Source organism: Hippocampus guttulatus, chromosome 17 (assembly GCF_054856545.1).
Source record: "Hippocampus guttulatus isolate MCC_2025c chromosome 17, RoL_Hgut_1.0, whole genome shotgun sequence".
NCBI lineage: Eukaryota > Metazoa > Chordata > Actinopteri > Syngnathiformes > Syngnathidae > Hippocampus > Hippocampus guttulatus.
In genome coordinates this window covers 8,933,040-8,953,987 of record NC_141277.1, presented here as the reverse complement: position 1 = coordinate 8,953,987, position 20,948 = coordinate 8,933,040, and the positions used below count along the sequence as shown (strand labels likewise).

General features: G+C 42.7%; 1 protein-coding gene across 1 annotated transcript in view; it reads left to right on the top strand.

Moving 5' to 3' along the window:
- The window catches only part of LOC147192035 (transmembrane protein 132C), a 96,580-nt gene that overhangs the window by 28,475 nt on the left and 47,157 nt on the right, over nucleotides 1-20,948 (top strand). The window contains exon 3 of the mRNA XM_086135798.1: nucleotides 11,146-12,064. Coding sequence (XP_085991924.1) covers nucleotides 11,146-12,064 — 919 coding nt within the window. The remainder of the gene's footprint in view (nucleotides 1-11,145; nucleotides 12,065-20,948) is intronic.

The window sequence follows — 20,948 nt, the reverse complement described above, 5'->3', positions numbered from 1 at the left end:
AGGCTTCAGCAAACACGCGACCCTCGTGAGGATAAGCGGCTCAGACGATGGATGGATGGATGAAAAAAAAACATTTTTTCAAAACCTTTTTGTTTATTATTGTTAAATTGAAAAAAAAAAAAAAGCGCAGACCCCATTCCAGTCCAAGGTTGACGTCCGCATTTCATTTGCAGAGATAGCTTGATGGTGAGTCCTTTTCGGAGACTCCTTCTTCTTCTCCAGCATGTGACGGGCGCTTCAAGCTGTTCCCCATTTCATGAGTGTTGTTTCGGCGTGACAAAAACCAACTGGGCTTTTGATGGCTCTTGCAGCACGAGTGACACTGCAAGGCTCAGCTGGGTTGTTGAATCACATGTGGCCTTTATCTTCTGCAGCTATTGATGAATAACTTTGCTTCTTTTCTTTTTGCCTTGCTTGTAGCTGCGTTTTTCTTCCATGATCACTGCGAACACAATAAACATCTGCGCTTACATAACGGCGGAGGGGGGGGGGGGCGCGTCTGTGTTTAGCAGAGGTCGTTATCCTTGCAGGGGAGAATTTTTAAGGGCTTTGCCAGTTTGGATGTGGACGATAAGAAGCTGCTTAGATATTGATCTGTTTCTCATCAACCGAGTGCTTTTCTCTTAAGAGCCCTCTCGCCTTGCCGGACACCCAAACAAGTGATATGAATACTAATGCATATGGTGGCAAATGTGCTCTGCACCTGTTGATAGAAAAAACATCAAGAGAAGAAGCATAAGTCTGCTTATTAGGGACTGCAGGGTGGGCGCAGGAGGGAAGACCACGCGTTGCGAAAAATATTTTTGGAAATATTAACAGACAGCCCCTTCATAAAAGTATTTAAAAAAAAAACGATATTCGAGTGAAAATATCAGAAACAGCTTAACGTGAGGTTGCATTTGCATTTATAATCATCGTCAGTGATTTGCTGATTTTACATGTGTGCGTTTGCGGCAAAGGGTTTAGCAGCACATGCGAGGCAATATATTTTAAGTTCTGTTTTTGCCTAAAATGTAGTGGACTGCCAGAATGTACGCTCGGAGCGTTAACATTTTAGGGGGCAGAATAATGGCAACCCACACGACGCCGCTGCTCATTAGCAGCGGCGGTCAAGCACAGGCCAAGACATTTGATCTTCTTACTACGCCAATCTTCCGATTTTTTTTTTTTAATCCCATCAGTGTTTTAACACAAACACACAAAACAGTACCACCCTGGTACCCTCCTCCCCCACAAGAGATGAAAGAGGGTAGGCTGCGAACTGAAAAAGGGCAAACCAGATGGAATCAGGATGATGAACAGCCAGTTGCAGAGTTCAAATTGGACATGGAAATAACCGGTGAGCAGAAACCAAAACAAAGCATCATCATCACTCAAGCCAACAAACCGCAAAGGTTGATGACTTTTAGATTAAACCGTATATTTAGAAATGCACCCGGGCTCAGCATTAAAAATTAAATTAGCTGCTTGCGGTTAACAGTTCAACTTTGCGGTCTAAGCATTTCCAAGAAGACACTCGCATTTCTCTCTCGATCTCTATCAATACTGTAAATGTAAAATGCACATAACAGCCTTTATAAAAATAAAGATCTTGAAATACACTAATGGCATTGCTAAAAGCTTCACTGCCTTTCCAGATTGTGCTCTTATTTAGTGCTTCAAAAATCCTGCAACGGTAATTGTTTCACCTTTGCAAGATAGTGCCGATGTTTCGAAAGTTTAGCATTTGGAGATTTGACGGCTGCCATGTTGGCTTTTGGGAAGCGGACGTGGCCGCGTGTGGGCGACAGTGCGGGGCGAGCGGCGGCCTCTAACCTGGTGCAGCATCCACATCAATCACATCGTAGGTACGCTTTAGGGCACGGCTCTGTTGGAGGTCTGTTTCACGTCAAACAGAGCCTTGATTTATTTCACAGAAAGCCTGGCTGAATTGGAAAAACACTTGTCGCTAGTGTTTGAGACCATAAACTCTTATTGGACGCAGTAAATCGTTTATTCGTTCAACAAGAGGTCACCGTAGAAGGGGACACAATAAGCTGTGATGGTCAACAACCATAGCGCGTGTAAGATCAGGTTATGGAACTGGGATGGACGGACAATTAGCGCGCCATTAAAAAAAAAAAAAACAACAACAAATAAAAAGGTTTTGTTTCATTAAAAAACTCAATTAATTCTTTAAAAAACACTGATAAATATCTAATATAGTTTTCCATTAAAAAGAGGGTAAGTGGGTGGAAAAAAATTCAGCTAACACCTGGAAAAATAAAAAATCTGAAAATAAAAAAATAAAAAAATAAAAACGTTCCACAGCTGTGCAAATCCATGCATGCAAAACTGACGGAAGCTTTAAGTTGTAATATCGCCAATCACCACTAGATGGCAGGCATGTCTTAGTTTCGCTTACAATGTGTGCTGTACTAGGGCCTATTTTTTTTTTTTTTTTTTTGCAGATTTGGAATAATATGCAGGACAAACTATTGCAATAATATTCAAACAATGAGTGAGTTGATTTTGAAAAAAAAGTAAAAAAATGTATTTGGCTACATGCACTTAATGTTGATTTGTTGTTCAGCAGTTTTGTGCCATACTTGAATAGTCATTTTTGTACAGTATGTGGCTAGTTGTTTCATTCAACCCCTTTTTTTTGTTGGGTTGAGATAGTGGATTTTGACATGCATTGAAAAATATATTTTCAAATATGAATATATTGAGAGCACATATTTTTTCCAGGCTTAAATTTTGATTTTGCACAAGTGGATCGGAAGTGCGTGATCCGCTGTGACCCCCCCAGTAGCATTGATGATGAATTGTTGCCCCCTCCATCGGTGAAGTTGCCCATCCCTGTTGTACATTGTTTGTTTTTTAATCAGAAGACTGCTGGTTTGATCCCCTAGTAGCCTATTTTTGTACCCTTGAACAAAAACTAAATTCTTCGTTGCACCTAAGTTAGCGGTGAGTGTGTGAATTTGGTGGCAACCTCAAAGCGCTTTCAAGACCTTGGAAGTCCATTGTGTAGTGAATCTGTAACTAATTCAGCGAAATATTAGAACAACAATAATATCAATGAATAATGGAAGGTAATAGGCCACTTTGTTTTTTGTTGCTGATAATAAATGTGACTTACTCCGCGTCACTTTACCTCAAAACCGATCACGATGACAACTGAAGCCTCAGCGGAACATTCTGTTCTCTCATTGTCATTATACTCTCGATTTTCTGCCACCTGTTATTTTGAAGTGAGTCCCAATTAGTCTGCATCAAGTCAGGACGAGGATGTATGAATAATATTTTCACCGCTCAACCCAGAAGAGTATGAAATTAAAGACTTTCAATCAATTTAATAGTTTTAATCGGCACATTATTCTATTCTGTGGAAAAGAAAGGATGGCTTGGTCGTTGACAGTGTGAGAATAACTCGTGTCAAAATGAGACAGCTTTTCAAATTCCGCTTGGAGTTGAGAAACAAAATTTGTGTCTGTGTCTGGATGGGTCCCCCCGCCCCCCCCACCGCAAACCCCAAAGTGATCACGCGGTTCCTGTCTGACAAAAAACATCTCCCCCATTTTCTGTCACAAAATCTGGCACCAGAGCACCGAAACAGAGTTGAATGATCAACAGCCTTTTTCTGGCATCACTCTTTTCATTTTCTTCATATTCCCCAATCGCCAAGCTCACTAAAAGGCACGCAATTCTCCATGGCACCTTTGGGGGAGACGGGGGGGGGGGGGGGGATATGACGAAAGAAATATGTGCCGTGAGCATCTTTTGCTACAGGAGGAGATCTCCGAGTTCATCTTATTCCAGAGTTTTCTGAACAGCTGCGAAATGACTCTCTGCTCTCTACCTGAGCTCGCGCCGGTGTGTGCCTTTGACTTCCCGTGGGCCGCGATACACCATAGGCGCTTCTGTTCCGCGCTGTTTCACATCTCGTTCCAGTCGCTGGCGTACATCGCTCTGCCGATGCTGCCTATCAACACGCTGCATTTTATCTGTGCAAGAAGCATATCGCCCGACGTGCATTCTACTAACAACACGCATAACTTGTTAGTTTTGCGGGCTTGACTTTTTATCATCTGCGGTTTGGCCTTTTGGGCAACTCAAAATATTGTATGAATAAACTGAATGAACCTACTTAGACGTGCACAAAAAAATTGTGTGTTGTCCCCCGTATGGAACATTGTCGGAACCTCATCATAATTTATTTCCCCTCCCCGGTTTCCTCCCTCATTATAAAAACATGCCTGTTTGAAGACTCAAAATTGTCCCGCTATGAATATGAATGAACGCGTTTGCCTGTGTGGTCCCAGCGAATGGCTGGCGACCAATCCAGGGTGTACCCTGCTTTTTGCTCAAAGTCAGCTGGTATAGGCTCAAGCACACCCACGACCCAAATGAGGCAAGGCGACGCAGCTTTATTTATTTAGCTAACTCAATGTGCTTCACAGGGTTACAAAAGAATCGAAGACATTAAATAAATAAATAAATAAAATCAACCTGGATATAAAATCATTTACACTTGGGCTGATTTCACTACTGTCGGCAACTTATTCTCTTTGCATGCAACATAACAGCTAAATGCTGATTCACCATGTTTGCTTTAATGTGTTAAAGTCATTTGGTGATTATACATCTGGTAGCGAAATTTTCAAATCTATTTTTTACAGCTGACTGGGAGCCAGTGTTACATCTGTATGACTGGAGTAATACGTTCTTTATTTTGGTAAAAAATTGAGCCGCAGCGTTCTGAATGAGCTGCAGCTGTTTGATGCTCTTCCCAGGGAGTCCAGTCAGAAGACTGTTAAAATGATCAGGTCTACTGGAGATAAAATCATCAATAAGCTTCTCCTGCTCTGCTTGAGTCATGCAGCCCTTCAATCCGGTTATTTTTCTCAGCTACGAAAAGGCTGTTTTCGTATTTGATTTCATGTGACTGCCGAAAGTCAGATCTGCGTCAATCAGCACACCAACGGTTTTGGCCTTGATCTTTAGTCTTGAAAGACAGTGACTCTGTTTACTAAACACCATTTTCTTTTCTGTAAAAATTAAATGAAAAAAATGAAGACATACAGTATGTTTTAGAACTTGGATACATGGATATCGATGTAATGTTTTAATTACTCAAAGTCAAGTACTAAAAGGCATGATGCCAAAATCTTTCCTTCATTGGAGATTTTTCTTCAAGCAGATGCCATTTAGTTTGATTGTACCACTTACCACGTACCACCTCACGCAATTCACTTCCTATTTGTTTCAATAGACGTCCAGTTCAGGGTAGTAAGGTTCTAAACCACAGGTGTCAAACTCAGGTCCTGGAGGGCCGCTGCCGTGCATGTTTTCCAAGTCTCCCTGTTGCAACACACCTGATTCAAATGAACAGGTTCAATGTCAGGCTTCTGCAGAGCTTGCTGATGATCTGATCATTTGAATCAGGTGTGTTGCAACAGGGAGACTTGGAAAACATGCAGGACAGCGGCCCCCCAGGACCTGAGTTTGACACCTATGTTCTAAACTATAGACTAATAGGACTCCCACACGGTGATTTACAGACTTGGAATTTCTGGAGCAGAGTTGCCAGATTAAATGCGGAAACAATCATCTCATTTCTGACCGCCACATAATTTAGCAGTGGGAAGTTGTTTCAGGCTTGCTTGGCTGCCTAATGAAAAAAAGCAAAGGAAAACTTGTTTAATCGTACTGTTGCAAATTAAATGGACTCTGTGCATTTTTGTCTTTTGTGTGTGGTGTTTTTCAACACAGTTAACAATCCAATCGAGCTCCCATCCAGCAGCCTTTTCTGGACCAAATGGAAAAACATCGAGGTTTGCATTATGTAAAGGAAGTGGCCGTTGTCCAGAGTCGATTGACTTTTTTGACCGCGTAACCTTGCTTCAAATGCCAAGCCATTGCTCACCTTTCTCCTTTCTGCCAACTCATTGCATTCTAGCCACCAATTCCGGTTGGATTAGTTACATTTGCGCAGGGGGAAAAAAAAAACATCCCCAGTGTACGGAACAGGTGAACCACATTCACTCTGCTCAGAATTTTGTGCACAGGGTGTCATTTTTATTTATGAGACAAGTCTTCCTCCATCGAAGCGGCGTTCATCTCATCATCCGTCACTGTCACGCTGTTTGTTTGAGTCATTTTAAAGGCTAGTAGCTTGGGGGAGGGAGGGAGCTAGTCACATTGCTAAGTTCTCCAAGGTAATCGAAGGTATTAAATGCCTCGGCATAGTTAAAAGTGTTGCCTTCGATTAGCCCTTTGGGCGCTTTATATGCTAGCCAAATTGCTCTTCTGGTCTGCTCAGCACATTTAGCGGCATTTTGTTGAAGAGGCCTCATCTCGTAGCTCTTCCCGTCTAAACAACCTATGGCTCTCTTGTGAGTCCCCACGCCACCATTCACCTCCTGTCTCCCTGATACTGTATAATGCGCACGCACACGGCGGCCTGAACCGGCATAAAAAGTCCATTCATGTCCCCCATGTGTCTTTAAGGGAGAAGGCTTTCCTGTGCAGGTGCTGTTGCCGGGTAACCCCCTGTAGGCTAATATGGTGCAGAGTGAGCAGAGGGGAAACTGCAAGAGACGGGTGGAAGCTGCTGCAAGTCTTCCCAACTAATTCCCGATAGGGAGCTTTATTTTATTTTATTTTTAGTCCGGGCTCTGTCTTTGGGATTTTTGAACCAGTGAAACTTCATTCCAAGGAAATGGCACTGTTATTAACATCAACGTTTCCAGCACTGTTTTTAACATCAGCCAATATCTTGCATGAAGAAAAAGCTTAAGAAATTTGGCCCACCTATTTTCTTTGCTAGCAACTTTGATGAAGAAGAGTTATGCTATCATTTGACAATAATAAATCAAATATTGAAGATAAGCCGCTGATGATGAATACTCACCTGTGGTTTTAAATGTTGACATTTTGTTGCTTAGCAGATCATGACTAGATGGCACAGGCAGTCATTTCCGTATTTTCCACCTAAAAGCATTCCATTTTTTTGAAAAGCCAAAAGTGAGCCTTATAATCCAATGCGCCTTATATATGGATCAATATTCAGATTTCTTGGATGTAGTCTTTTTAATGTTCTGGAAAGCACTTTGTTGCAGCTACAGCAGCTGTGAAAGTTCGATATAAATAAAACTGCATTGTATTGTACTGTATTCCCTTTAGCGTAGCCCCATCTAGTGGATGCATGAGGCAACCGCAGCCACTATTGTAGCATCTATTCTATGCGCCTTATAATGCGGTGCGCTGTATATATGAAAACTCTTTTAAATTACGCCATTCATTGAAGGTGGACCATATACTCCAAAGCGCCTTATAGTGCGGAAAATACGGTAATTCCTCAACGAAAAAAAATTAAAATTGTAAAAATGTCTTGTTTTGTGTCCCGGAAGTTATTCAGCTGCAAGTTACTTTGATGCTAAATCACAAATTCACTTTCAGTTTGGCCTTAGCTCCAATTCTAGAAAGAAAATAACAACCCGAGGCAACGGATTGAATTGATTGATTGCTGAGATGGTTTGAAGCATGGTCCTTCATTGTTGCTCTGGTCACTTCACTTCATTTTCCCCTCATTTCCCTTAAAGAGAAAATATGATTCCGCCTATCAATCACTGCATAAATGCGTTGCCTAGTGATGAAAGACGAGGTGTGTCTTGTTTTTATGGGATCTGATTAACCTCCCGCTGGTATTGGACGCTCTGCCTCCTTGCGGAACTCTTGCTGTGTCAGGTTGCATTTGATGGGCTCTTCGAGTCATTAGTGTCCCTCCGTGTTTTTATTCGTGTGGAACACCAACTAGAGTACGATGTCAAGGATCGACATGTTAAGATGCTTCAGGGGTTTGTAAAGTTCGGACCTAGCAACACCAATTTACACGCTAATAATCTGTGAACAGCTCAAATTCAAAAATGGACATGGCGATGTCTCCATTTTGTTTGATATTTTATTCAAACGTCCCATAAGGTTACGAAATGTCTCGCCATTGCCGACGGCATTTGGTTTGATCAGCTGCTGACATTTATACGTGTTTTTCATTTTACCGGGAGCTTTCAGCATACCCTGAAATTCAATTGTTATGAGGTTAGAAATGCGGAAATGTTACCTCTCAAAGTGACCGGCGGAGAGGCCACCGAGGAGCATGACTCAAGGGTCCCCTGAGGTATTTCTCAACAGGAAGTAAAGTTACCATTGAGGAAAATGTCAACAACCACCAACTCTCTTATTTAAGATACATTGTTTTGTCGATTCACACGATGAATGTTGCCATGTAAAGGGCAATCTGATTCCAGAGTAATGAGGCTAAATTATAGCAATAACAGAAAATTAATAACACTGGTCAACAGCATGCTTGAATCCGATATGACTTTATGCGTACCTTAACCCTGGAGAACGCAAGAACCCTTTTCTACTTTGAAAAATGATGAATTATACATTAAATGACTGCTATATGTTCACTGAACACCAAAATATATGTTTTGTCAAATATTTAATGCTTTAATCCTAATTTAGGATTTGGGTCAAATTTGACCCTTTGGGATTTAAGGGTAGCATTTGAGTAGCCGAATTTATAGGGGCCAAATTCGACCTCGTGGGTTCTCCAGGGTTAGATGTATTTTTGAAGCTGATTTAAAAAGATGTCTACTTTTTTTCGAGCAGATCATGGTTTTTGAGATTTTCAAGTATGGCCCGTGAAAGCTTGCCCGATGCAGATTTTACCATGCGTTGTAAATAAATAAATAAATTATGTATGTACTGAATGTATTTTTTTTTACATTTTCCAGGCGACAGTATAAACATATGGCTCAAAGCCGGTGAGCAATGAAGAATTCGGCTATGGTTGTGTTGTTTTGACAAGAATCAAGTCTTAATTTTTGAGCAATCACTCCAGGCGTGAACGTTGTACGGATCATATGTTCCCATCATCATATCTTTACCTTGTCCAATTTCAATAACCACCGCTTCCTCTTATCACGCGCTCTCGTCTCGCGCTCTCCCCTCGATCATGTTTATCTGATTCAACCAAATATGTTTGCCGAATGTACTAAAGAGGGTTAAAATGTCCGATCTTGCTTGCCATTTAAAAAGAAAAGTTTTTTTTTTTGCCTTGACTTGAGAACAAAAATTAAATACACAGTCAGTTGAGATGAGTACACTGCACGGCGGCAGTGTACTCATCTCAACTGACTTGACAACTAGCAGTCGTTTGGCAGACAGTGAACAATTCTTGATTAAAGAGTCTTCAAACTGTTTATATTGGCCATGCCTTTTTGACTCAGTAGAGTAAGCAGTGAGGACACGAAATGCTGAACGCAACATCTGTTCAACAATGTGATCAGGTCATGCGCGAGCTCCTACCCGTCATACTCTTGGGCCTGCATCCTGGCGCGCTGCCATTACCCAGCAATCCTCTCCTCGCAAGAGTTTTACAACCTAGATTTACCACGGTGGGGGAGGGGGGGCGGTTAACTTATCATCACAAATCATTTCCTTTTCCATTTGCAGAAGCGGTCCGGCAGCACACATGATTTACAAGTACAGTAGCTGCTGACACGAAATCCAAGGATAACTCGCAGCTGCAAATCAAACCCGCTTTGCATGCGTTATTTATAACGACCCTCGTCGTGTCGTAAAATGGGCAAAATCTGCCAACTACATTTGTTTTGACTTGTTTCCAGCTGCATAGAGGGATTTGGTTTCATCTGTGTCATAGTAAGTCCGAAACTAGGACAGTGTGTCACATCCACCGAAGCGTCGGGGCAATCGGGAAATAATCTCTTCAGTTGATCTAGCACCGACGACCTGCTTGCTCCCTTGACATTGAGCCCCGTTTTGCCATCTTTCAAATCAGGGGCATCAAACACTAAAGTGCCATCACTCACTGGTCTGTCTGCGGGTCTTTTTCTCCTCCTGGCTACATTGGGGCTGCACTTTAATACAAGAACAGTTAGAAGAAAGAGCGCGGCATGAATACGGCTTCACAAAAATTCCAAATGAGTTCAGATAATTTGTGTTTATCAATTCATGCTTATCATTTCCAAAGCTTTGTCACTCACGTCTAACATGAATTACTGATGCATATTCTTTTATTGAATAGGTCCGTAATTAGGTTCTGCCCGGGGCCTGTTTATCATGCATAAAGCCAATAGCGCTTTCAAAGCGGTGGCTGAGACAAAGGCCATATTCTCATTATTTGTGCCCTTGTTGAGAAATAAAAGTTTTTTTTTCTTGCCAGCCAAACTCAGTCTAGGGCCTGACCTGTTTAATATACCAGAAAAAAATATCTTGGCTGCTCCATTAGGCCTAGAATGGAAATTAAAACAGATGCAGAAGGTTAAGATATTTCTTCTCCAATTGCTCCACGGAGAAGCCCATTTGGCTCCATTGCTGCAAAACACAGAAGACAAAGTAAAGTCTCTTTAAATTATGCCCGGACCAGCATGAACTCTTCACTAGCCTGCTAGTCTGTGAACGTACTCTCCTTATGAATCTTGTTGGGAACTCTTGAACGGACTTTTCGCTTGCTCTGTCTGTACAACATCTAAAACACGATGGCTGGTGAGGAAACGGTGACGTGCGTTTACAAAAAAAAAAAAAAAAAGGAATTCACGCAGAGTGATGATGTTGAGGGACATACCGCTCAGTCAATAAAACTCGAGAGCGTGAATTCATTCTAAACTGAACAGACATAACATTTGCACCGCCAGTCAATTCGGTTGAGAAGGATTGCGATCATGGTGGCTAAGTCGATGCAAGAGTTGAAACATTCAAGTGGCGCAGCCCAAGATAATGATCGTTTTTGAATGACTATTAAACATTTTCCAATGCATTTGATGAACGGTATGATTGCCTCGGGTTGCAGGGTATGCATGTCAATATTTGGGTAGCTCTGGATTGCTCCTTACAAGCTTGTGTGCCACTTTGCCTCTTTTCTCGTATTATACTTTCATTTCACGCCTGTCTGCGGCTTTGTTGATAAGCTTTAGAAAAAAGGCTCTTTCACTTAAAAAGGCCTGTAAAAGCGTTCCCGTGGCTGTCTCGTATTATTTCTAATGCGGATATATGTGTTAGCGAGTTTCAGTTGTTGGAACAAAAGAGCAAGAGATAACTTCCCTTTGCTATGGTGTCTTCTGTCTGTTTTAGTGGTGGACAGCAAGGCCATCCCGGAGGGCCTGCAGAGGTACAACCCAGTGCCAATCTATCTGCCTGTCAGCTACCGGATCCTTAATGCTGAGTCAGCTTTCTTCCTCCAGGAGGCAAACCAGGATTTAATGAGGAATTCCAGCCTGCAGGCCCGTACAGAGTCCTTCTTCATCCACCAGGCTCGGCAGATTCCCTTTGTGAACGCGAGCTACGGCCCGCTGTCCGTCCAGAAGCCGATCCCGCTGGAGATGCTGCAGACTCAACCGGGGCCTTTCAGTTTGCCTACTTTCTCAACAGTGCCGACATCCCCGTCACTGACGCCGCTCTTCACATTTAACTGGAAGGTTCATACATACATCATCAACGAGAGGATTCACCCCAGCTGGCCAAAGGTCCAAGTGTTATTCTACATCGCAGGGAGGGACTGGGATGATTACAGTGCCATCCGAAAGCTGCCTTGCATCAGGATGTTTGCCTTCCACGAGACTCAAGAGGTGCGCGGGACATGCAGGCTGAAAGGCGAGCTGGGCATTTGCGTTGCCGAGCTGGAGCCTCTTGCGAGCTGGTTCAGCCCACCCACCGTCAGGCCAGGTCGGCAGAGGATGTCCGAGCAGGCCCAAGGCACTCCCGTGGAACTGTATTACACGGTTCAAAGCGGCAACGCCGGAGACTGCAACGCCGAGGACTCCCGGAAAGGTAGCGCTGTTCGTACGGAGCAGCACGGGCCGAGGGGCTATTCTGTGGGGCATACGCCCATGCAACGCATCGGGAGTGTCAGGCTCTTTCAGCCGCTCTCGGAACTGAAACTGGACAGTAACTTTTTGGTCATGGTGCCGTCCAAACCCATCCGACAGAGAGAAAGTGTATCTGCTTTTCTGGCTCTATCGACTCTTTCTTCCGTGCACATCTTCACCCTCAGGTAAGCGATTCTCCCTCTGTATCAATGTACAGCACAGGTGTCAAAGTCAAGGCCCCGGGGCCCAGATCTGGCCCGCCACATCATTTTATGTGGCCCGTGAAAGCAAATCAAGCATGTCACGTTCCATGACGCTTGCTAAAGTCTGACACAAAATTTCAACTTGTCATATGCAATCCACAATAACAGTCCTTATTCTTGACTTCTGATTTTCAAAAATAGTTATTCATCAATTTGTTGTGCGCTGTATGGGTAATATGTAGAGGGAATTCAACTGTAACTGCAACAACCCGCGACAAAAATGAGTTTGACACCCCTGATTTACAGAATATCTCTGTTGGAAGCTAATGACCGGTACCTCCCCAAATTTTCCTTTCAAAATCTGTTTGAGGTCAGAGGAAAGCGTGTTCAATTTCAGAATTAGAATAAGACTTTCCGAACTATCGAGACTTTCTGCATGCCCGCACAAAGTTATGAATGGTGTTGTCGCGCACAAACAAAAGGAGAAGCATGTGAATTTGTTGACCGTGCTGTTTGGAGCATTGACCAGGGTCCTGAATTCTTTGTCGAGTCAGCAGCTGTTTGAAAAGCAGGATACCGACAAGACTTTAGTTGAACACCAACAACCCAAAACTCATTGAGTCGAGGTGTGGCTTTCCGTCGATCCGAACGGTGTGAACGCTTCAATCGATAGCTTTGATTTTCTGTCACAGCTGTGATTAGGTGTGTCGGAATTGCACAGCGCGTTCTCAACACTGCATCAGTCGGATCCTCCGAACTAATTACAGCGCTAACCATCATGCAAACCATTAAAAATGATTTAACAGAAGTTGGGGGTAATTTAAAAAAAAAAAACAACCCCAGATTTAACCGAGCCCAGTGACATTTACAGTTTTCAAACCGTTATCGGCATGCGAATGTTATGATTGCAACTCATTTCACTGATGCTGCTTGTGACTCATGGAAAATGACTCAAAGGGATAGTGCCCAACTAATCAGGTTGTTTCATGCCACATCTCTATGTGTATTGGTCTGACACGGGGCTGATAAGCAGAACTGTTCTTTTTTTTTTCCATCAAGTAGTCATGGTCTGCTATGGAAATAAAACCTGGTTCAATTATATTATGGCGGTTCTTTGGGTTGACGTTCCAGTTTGATTCAGTGCCACTTTCAGAATTATTCTGTTATTGACTAGTGGCCAGTCCATGGTGTTGTCTAACTTTCACTCTAGTGCTACCGAAGAAAGTTGGTAAATTGTTGTTTAGCCAAAAAGTATTTACCTCTTGCCATTCCCTTTGTTGCATGGATGAGATCATTTTCTGGTAACCCATAAATTGGCTGCAGTAGGTGTTTGTAGCTGGGTAGACCCTTTCAAACTCAATGAATGGTACAAAGGTAAAGTAAGTACGGATCATCAAATGTAAACACATAAAACTCTTCGCAGCGCGGGTATTTGTGTTGCGCTGCACTGTGGTTTTTGAAAAATATTGCAGCGCGCTTCATCCGAATTATCGGTAGTGGGCAAATGTGTGGATTAGAGTGTGGCATTAGAGATTAGAAGATGTGTGTACGATGAGCTTTTGATTTGCTACAGCACGCTCTTTCTCTCCCGCCCGGCATGTGTTTATTTGGGCCATTTAGTGTACCTACTAGGTTGGCAAACGTAGCTTTGAAAATCAGCTCTCAAAATTGTCGACGCCAGATGATATGGACACATTTCTTCAGCAAAAATGCTTGTTTTTGATCTTGCCCTGCACATTTGGATATTTGTTGAAGATTTGTATCCGGGGTATTGGGCCATAATGTCAAACTGTGTCTTATAAATATGACACACCACAGAGAGGAGTGTTGTCAACAACCCGAACCGGATTTGAATGAGTTATAAAACAAAAAAGATTTCAAAATCGTTCAACAGTCAATCAGTTGTCTGTTCTCAAAATGTCATAAGTGTGTCCAGTGAATGCACACTGCTCAGCTGTCAACTGTCAATGTACCACTTGATGACGTGAAAAAATGGATGGTACCAAGGATTTTTCCACACCTCAAAAGCAGCCATGCCAGTGTGAAGCCCCTTCTCGAAACGCTCGCTTCACAACTTTTTTTTCCTCTCCGTGACACGCAGACACTTACGGCTGACAACGAGGCGCTCTAAAGCAGCCAGACTAGCCAATGGCCAGATGCATTTTTGGGGTACAGTATAGGCATAGCTAGCTCGGAAAATGCAACTCGCAATTGCGCCGCTTCATGGCTGATTTGAACGAAGGCACTCATATCGTGGGGGACGGGCGACTTGCGTCTGAGCCGAACAACATCACTCGGTGCCGTTTTAGCCACGCCCCTCAAATTAGGAAAAGTGAAAAACCGTTTCAAGCTTTAGCTCCACAACTGAGTACGAGTTGTCAGTCTTTGCGGGTTTTCATCAATTATCTGCAAACATCCATCCATCCATTTTCCGATCTGCTTATCCTCACAAGGGTTTTTAAGGTCAAGGTTGCGGGCAGTGCTGCAGCATTTCCCAGCCGTCTTGACGTGGTATTGTTATTGAGAATAAACACAATTGTACATCGCTGGAACAATAATATTGAACAGATTGAGCCGATGTGGATAATGGTGGTTCTTGAAGTTTGAGATTGTTGAGTGGTCATAGCCTAACAAATAGTTCGAACATGTTCTAATGATTTATTTTGACTGGCCAACACTTTCAAGGTAGCTTTGTACAATGTGTGACGATTGTTGAATGTGCTCCCTTTGCAATTTTCCTGTCTGAGTACAGCCTGTTTGAGGCCATTCCACACCAAAGCGGCTGTCATTGATCCGCCGAGCCTCGTCTCGTATGAAATATTATTCAAAAAGACTTTAATTGCTCTGCATTGTTTGATGCCAATGAAGGCGTACGGAATATTTCCGCTGGGCTTCCTGTATGCCTGAGATCTAAATCATGAAAGATGAAACCGTTAGCGTCCTCAAAGTGGTGCTGTGACAAGGTGCCTCGGCAATTTGTCAACCCTGAGCGAGCAGGAAATCTGCCAAAAAAAAGAACCTCATTGCTTTTTCTCTCTCACTCCAGTGATGATGAACTCTCGTGAAGTGTTAGCGTTCACCGTGCGTTAATCACACTTTCCACCATGAGTCTGTAAATAGGAACTTGAAGATCCGTATTTTGGTGTGCATCGCACACAGCGGTTGTTTTGAAGCTATCCTTCATTTTCCCCTTTGGGGGAGTGAACATTTCAAAACTACCTCATTAGCAGCCAAAACATTCACCTTCAAATTGCAGACTATGTTTTACAGTACTGGACTGAAAGTTTACCAAACCTGACAATCGCACGTGTGGATGATCCAATATTAACTCATTCTGACTGATCGCTTTTACCTGACAGACACATGAAAGTAAATAGTTGCACCATCTTAGATGCAAAGGGCATGCCCACAGAGATATTTTAAAACTGTAAATGTTGTTCTATGCATTTTGGCAGTTTGCAACACAATTTTAGGACTAGAACTATATTTCATTACATAGCGAGCTATTATTACACAATATTTTAAATGTTCTGTAAAGCGCTTTGTTACCAGTGCAGCACTTGTGAAAGCTCTATATAAATAAAGCTAAAAATGTATTTCATTGTATTCCTTTTAGTGTAGCTCCATCTAGTGGATGCATAACGCAACTGCCACCACTATTGTAGCTTCTATTCTATTTGTCTTATAATGTGGTGCGATCTATATATGAAAAAAAAAAAGCCCATTCATTGAAGGTGCGCCTTATACTCTGAAGCGCCTTATAATACGGAAAATACGGTATTTTTTAATTCATAGTCCAGTGTTATAATAAAGCCTAATCCTGAACTCAAGTATAATAAACATCCTTTTGTCCCCATTGCTGTGTGCCTTTTTCCTCAAATTGATTTCATGCTGCTTCTAATTGGCTACAATCCCTTTAGGGATTTAGGTTATGGCACCACCTGTTGCTTTGTCATGGATTTGACTGTATGATGCCCACTTTTTGTGACCCAAAACTGGGGATTTTGGTTTTTTTAACATGCATTTTAACAATACAATTAAACCCCAAATTATTCATGTTTTGGCCTTTAAAATGGAAATAACATTATATAACATTAATGTGAGAGCTGTATTAATTGACAGTATTTTTTTTGATGTTCCAAATTGTGCACACTCTCTCTCAATGGATAGATAGCCAATATATAGACGTACAGTCTACCAGCATCATCATGACTCACTCTGTTTGTCATTTTTGATCAAGAGTTACCCAAGTAGCAGAAAACTAACTAAAACTCTAAATTTGACCAAGGTGTGAGTCATTTTCAGCCTAACTGTACATGCGGCTTGTAATGATCTGGATCCTGGAAATGCTACGTGTGAAATATCACCCACTGCACGTTGGGCTCAGACTGTGTGGACTAACTCTCCCTGATGGGTTCCTACAGCTGCGGTTATTTGTCAAGTTTTTTTTTCTTCGCTCTCTTTTCCACATGCTGTACTTCATACAATGGGACTCCTGTGGGTGTGATCAGAGAGACGGCTTATCTTACAAGTAGCTGCGGTGTCCCCCCCCCCCCCCCCCCCCCCCCAGCAGCGAGGGCATCATTAACAATTTACCCAATGTTGTCTGGACCTGCTCCCATCTCAGCCTAATTATCTTTTCACTCCCACTGATGCATCTCATCCTCCAGCACAGTCACTTGTTACTTGTGATTAATGAAAACTAAAATGGACAGGCCTAGTTCAGATTGTTGGATGTTGTCCACATACGCATCTGTCGTTTTCTAGATGATGTCTTTATGTCATAGTAGCACCCAGGGAAGGGAATATCACTGTATTGAAAATTTACCAGAGCATTTCATTTCTTGCTTACTTGCATCTAATGCTTCAAGCTATTTATTGCCACTCCCACTTGATGTTTACTGTCAAAGCAAACAATGGGAATTATGCATCATGTATATGAAACAACCACATGACTTGGCCTTAGTAAAATTTGTTCAGTTCAATGCTAACAACAATACAAAACGCCATTGGTAGCAACGCGGGTATTTGATTTCTGTTGAACAAACATTGTGTAGCAACACATGCAGACAGACGATGACAATTCTCACATATAGATTCCTTATTCCTTATGAAGACTCAGTAATTCCTGCATCTTACTAAATCAGGTGTAAACCTCTCTTTCATGTGTGTCTGTCTGTATTATGCGGCTCCGAGGTGGCCGAGGCATGCACAACAGAAGCATGTCGCGGTAGTAGAAATGTCAATTGATCAAAAATGAAATATATTAAAAGCATGTATGCACGGGACAAGTCGCCACAGTCTGAATCACTGCTGAACTTGTCCTTCTGTTGACATTCGGCTGTTATTTGAAGCCAAGAAGTGCACCTCATTTTGTCTCATTTGCTTTAAAACACTTTGAATCAACATCTAATTGCACATAAGTGACACCGTTCTTGATCAAGTGATCAGTCAATCGACTAACTGATGACTATGCACACTCCCAGTGAGACCTCATTTGATTTTTAAATGGGAAAATAGATGGTCAAGCTTGTGGAGGTGAGATGTTACATCACGACGTGCTTACTGATATCTTCTCCAAGATGGTGTCGTGCAGTGATAGCATCAGAGTAAGTACTGTGTGTGTGTATATATCCATCCATTTTCCGAACCGCTTGATCCTCACTAGGGTCGCGGGGGGTGCTGGAGCCCATCCCAGCTGTCTTCGGGCAGTAGGCGGGGGACACCCTGAATCGGTTGCCAGCCAATCGCAGGGCACACAGAGACGAACAACCATCCACGCTCACATTCACACCTAGGGACAATTTAGAGCGTCCAATAAGCCTGCCATGCATGTTTTTGGAATGTGGGAGGAAACCGGAGTACCCGGAGAAAACCCACGCAGGCCCGGGGAGAACATGCAAACTCCACACAGGGAGGCCGGAGCTGGAATTGAACCCGGTACCTCTGCACTGTGAAGTCGACGTGCTAACCACTGGACTACCGGGCCGCCTGTGTGTGTGTGTGTGTGTGTGTGTGTGTGTGTGTGTGTGTGTGTGTGTGTGTGTGTGTGTGTGTGTGTGTGTGTGTGTGTGTGTGTGTGTGTGTGTGTGTATATATATATATATATATATATATATAAAAAGATTGCACTGAAAAATCATGACATACCGTACAGTGATACTCCAATTTATGACATGCTCAGACCTGCTTTGCGCCAACTGTAAAGTCACGGTGTGTTTATCACGCTAAAGGCTCCCAGCAGAATCTGTAATTCCCTACTCCGTGCCTCATTAGCCTCGGAGGGAATGGTGTAACAGGTTGGAAAGGGTTCTCCAAACTATTCCTCATTCCACATGCAAATGAAAACACCATTTCCTCCTGAGCAAATTAACTGGCTTTTCAAACGATACATTTCCCCAGCTGTACTGTAATTTTTGACTAAACAATCCAACGTGTTTCTCCAGATTCCCCTAGGGAAGTGGGAGGGTTTTTGCCAATGAATACAAATGAAGATCTAATATTGGACTGCAGAAGGTATTCAGGTATTTGTTGCTGTGCCAGAGTGGAACAGTCAGCATCAAGCATGAGACTGGTTAGGTAGCTGTCAGCGGGGAGGAACAAAACAGTTTTGGTGTGGCTCTCAAAGGAGCAGCGGAGGTTTGTTGCTTCAACTTAGATTAGGCGTTTGACAATGTGTCCTCCAAGTCTCACAATACAAATGACAAAGAGAGGAGTTGCCGTGCAGCGGGGCTACCAGATAAGCTGACAGCTAGCCCAGATTCTTTGTCGTCTTTTTATTTTATGGCAGGCTATAAGCTAACAGCTATCCCAAATGTTTTGTCTTTTTTTTAATGTCATGTCAATCTATAAGCTAACAGTCAGCCTAGATTCTTTGTCATCTTTTTTTTTTTTCTTGACAGTCTGTTTTGCCCTGGTGTGCAATGCCGTCTGTCACAGATCAGTCAGGGTACTACATCAAGTCACCTTTGTTTTGTACTAGACTTAAGGTCTCCAAGACGAGACTGACTGCAGATTAAGTGTTTGCTGTGCTGTGTAACATATTAACTCATTCACTCCCAAAGACGTCTTTAAACGTCTTTTGAGGCTTGGTCCAGAATTGGCTGGTACTGAATGAGTTAAATGCACAACATACTTTGCAGCAGTAAGGAAAATGTGTTATTATTGTGTGTAGGGTCTACCACAGTACCACTCGAAATGATCAGTGTCGTCACCGAAGTCTTCTTTACGCTTTTTTCCCCCCCTGAGTTGGCTCTCTTGGCTCCTTCACTTTTTTCATGCACTCATTAATAAGTAATTAGCAGTTTGAAGCCGGCGGGGACTGTAGATCCGGCTCTTCGCTGGACCCCGCTGCCACCAAAGCAATCACCCGTTGCCCGCAGCAAGCAATTTGAATCTTTGTATTTTCTACCTTAATGCTTTTCCATCACATTTCGTTTCTGGAATTTGCTTTGAAATTGATTTATGTATTGGGCGTCGGAAGGGGAGAATCTATTGCTTTGCCGTTTCCCTGCAGCCTGTCTTCTTTTTCTTATTTGCTCTCTGTCTATTGTCCTTTAGAAAAAGCTGCCTGTCTCAGAGGTATGCTGCTGACAGAGGGTCATACGAATGTGTCGTAGCATTCACCTAAACTGCCTCCAAGACTAGGAATAGCCACAGAGTCAGAGGTGACATTTTTATTCCTTTTTTTTCCCTCTCGTGTTGCTTTGAACTTGTGAACGTTTTTCATCCTCCTTGTAAAAGCAGAAGTGAGAATTGTGGTTCAATTCCTGTTTTACACCTGTGTGGAAGGATTACTGAAGCATGTCCAGCATGGAGGGAAAAAAATTCCTTCCTGCACGTTTGATCAACCTCCGATTTGTGGAAATATGCTGCACTATGTCAATTCTCTTTTGATTGGCTCTAACTTTTATCTTTCGGTCCCTACGGCTGCTGCCCTAACTGAGTAAGGAAAATGCAAGAGGCATGAGCCAGAATTTGGATATTTGAATTTTGCGAATACATCACACCCATCAGGAGTAAATCTTCAGGCAATGACTTTAGCTACTTTTACATCGTGTTGCTGTCGGCTGGAGCAGCCTCGTTTCAGGTTCCCAAGGACAAATAATCCGACGCGCCTTATATATGGCTCAATATTCTGATTTCTTGAGCGTAGTATTTTAAATGTTCTTTAAAGTGCTTTGTTGCAACTGCAGCGATTGTGAAAGCTCTATATCAGAGGTGTCAAACTCGATTCACATTGTGGGCCACATACGACCTCAGTAGATGTCAAGTGGGCCGGAGCATTAAAATTATACCATACTCTGCTATAAATAACCAAAATATCATGTCTTTCCTTTGTTCTGATCAAAACAGTGTGTCCCCTTGCGGATACTCCATGAATTGCACCTCATTAACAATATTCATTCCGTGTCTTTTATGCATTTTTTTTCACTTTTAAATGATCCTGCGGGCCTGATTGAACCTCCTTGGGGGCCGGTTCCGGCCCGCGGGCCGTATGTTTGACACCCATGCTCTATATAAAGAAAGCTGTGTTGTATCGTATTCCCTTTAGCATAGCACCAACTATTGTAGCTTCTATTATATGCGCCTTATATTGCGGTGTGCGCTACATATGACAACAGTTTTAAAATAGGCCATTCATTGAAGGGTGCGCCTTATAATCCGAAGCGCCTTATAGTGCGGAAAATACGGTAATTGACTAATTGTAATGGTCATCTCACAATCTTCCTTAAATGAACTGTGTACAGGCACAAGACCAACTTTTCCTGCACTGCTCGTTTGAGTTTGCGCACTGTGCACTGCCGATGTTGAACGGAGTGCTGTCGGGCCTGACAATCACGGCTTATGTTGTGGCAGAATAAGC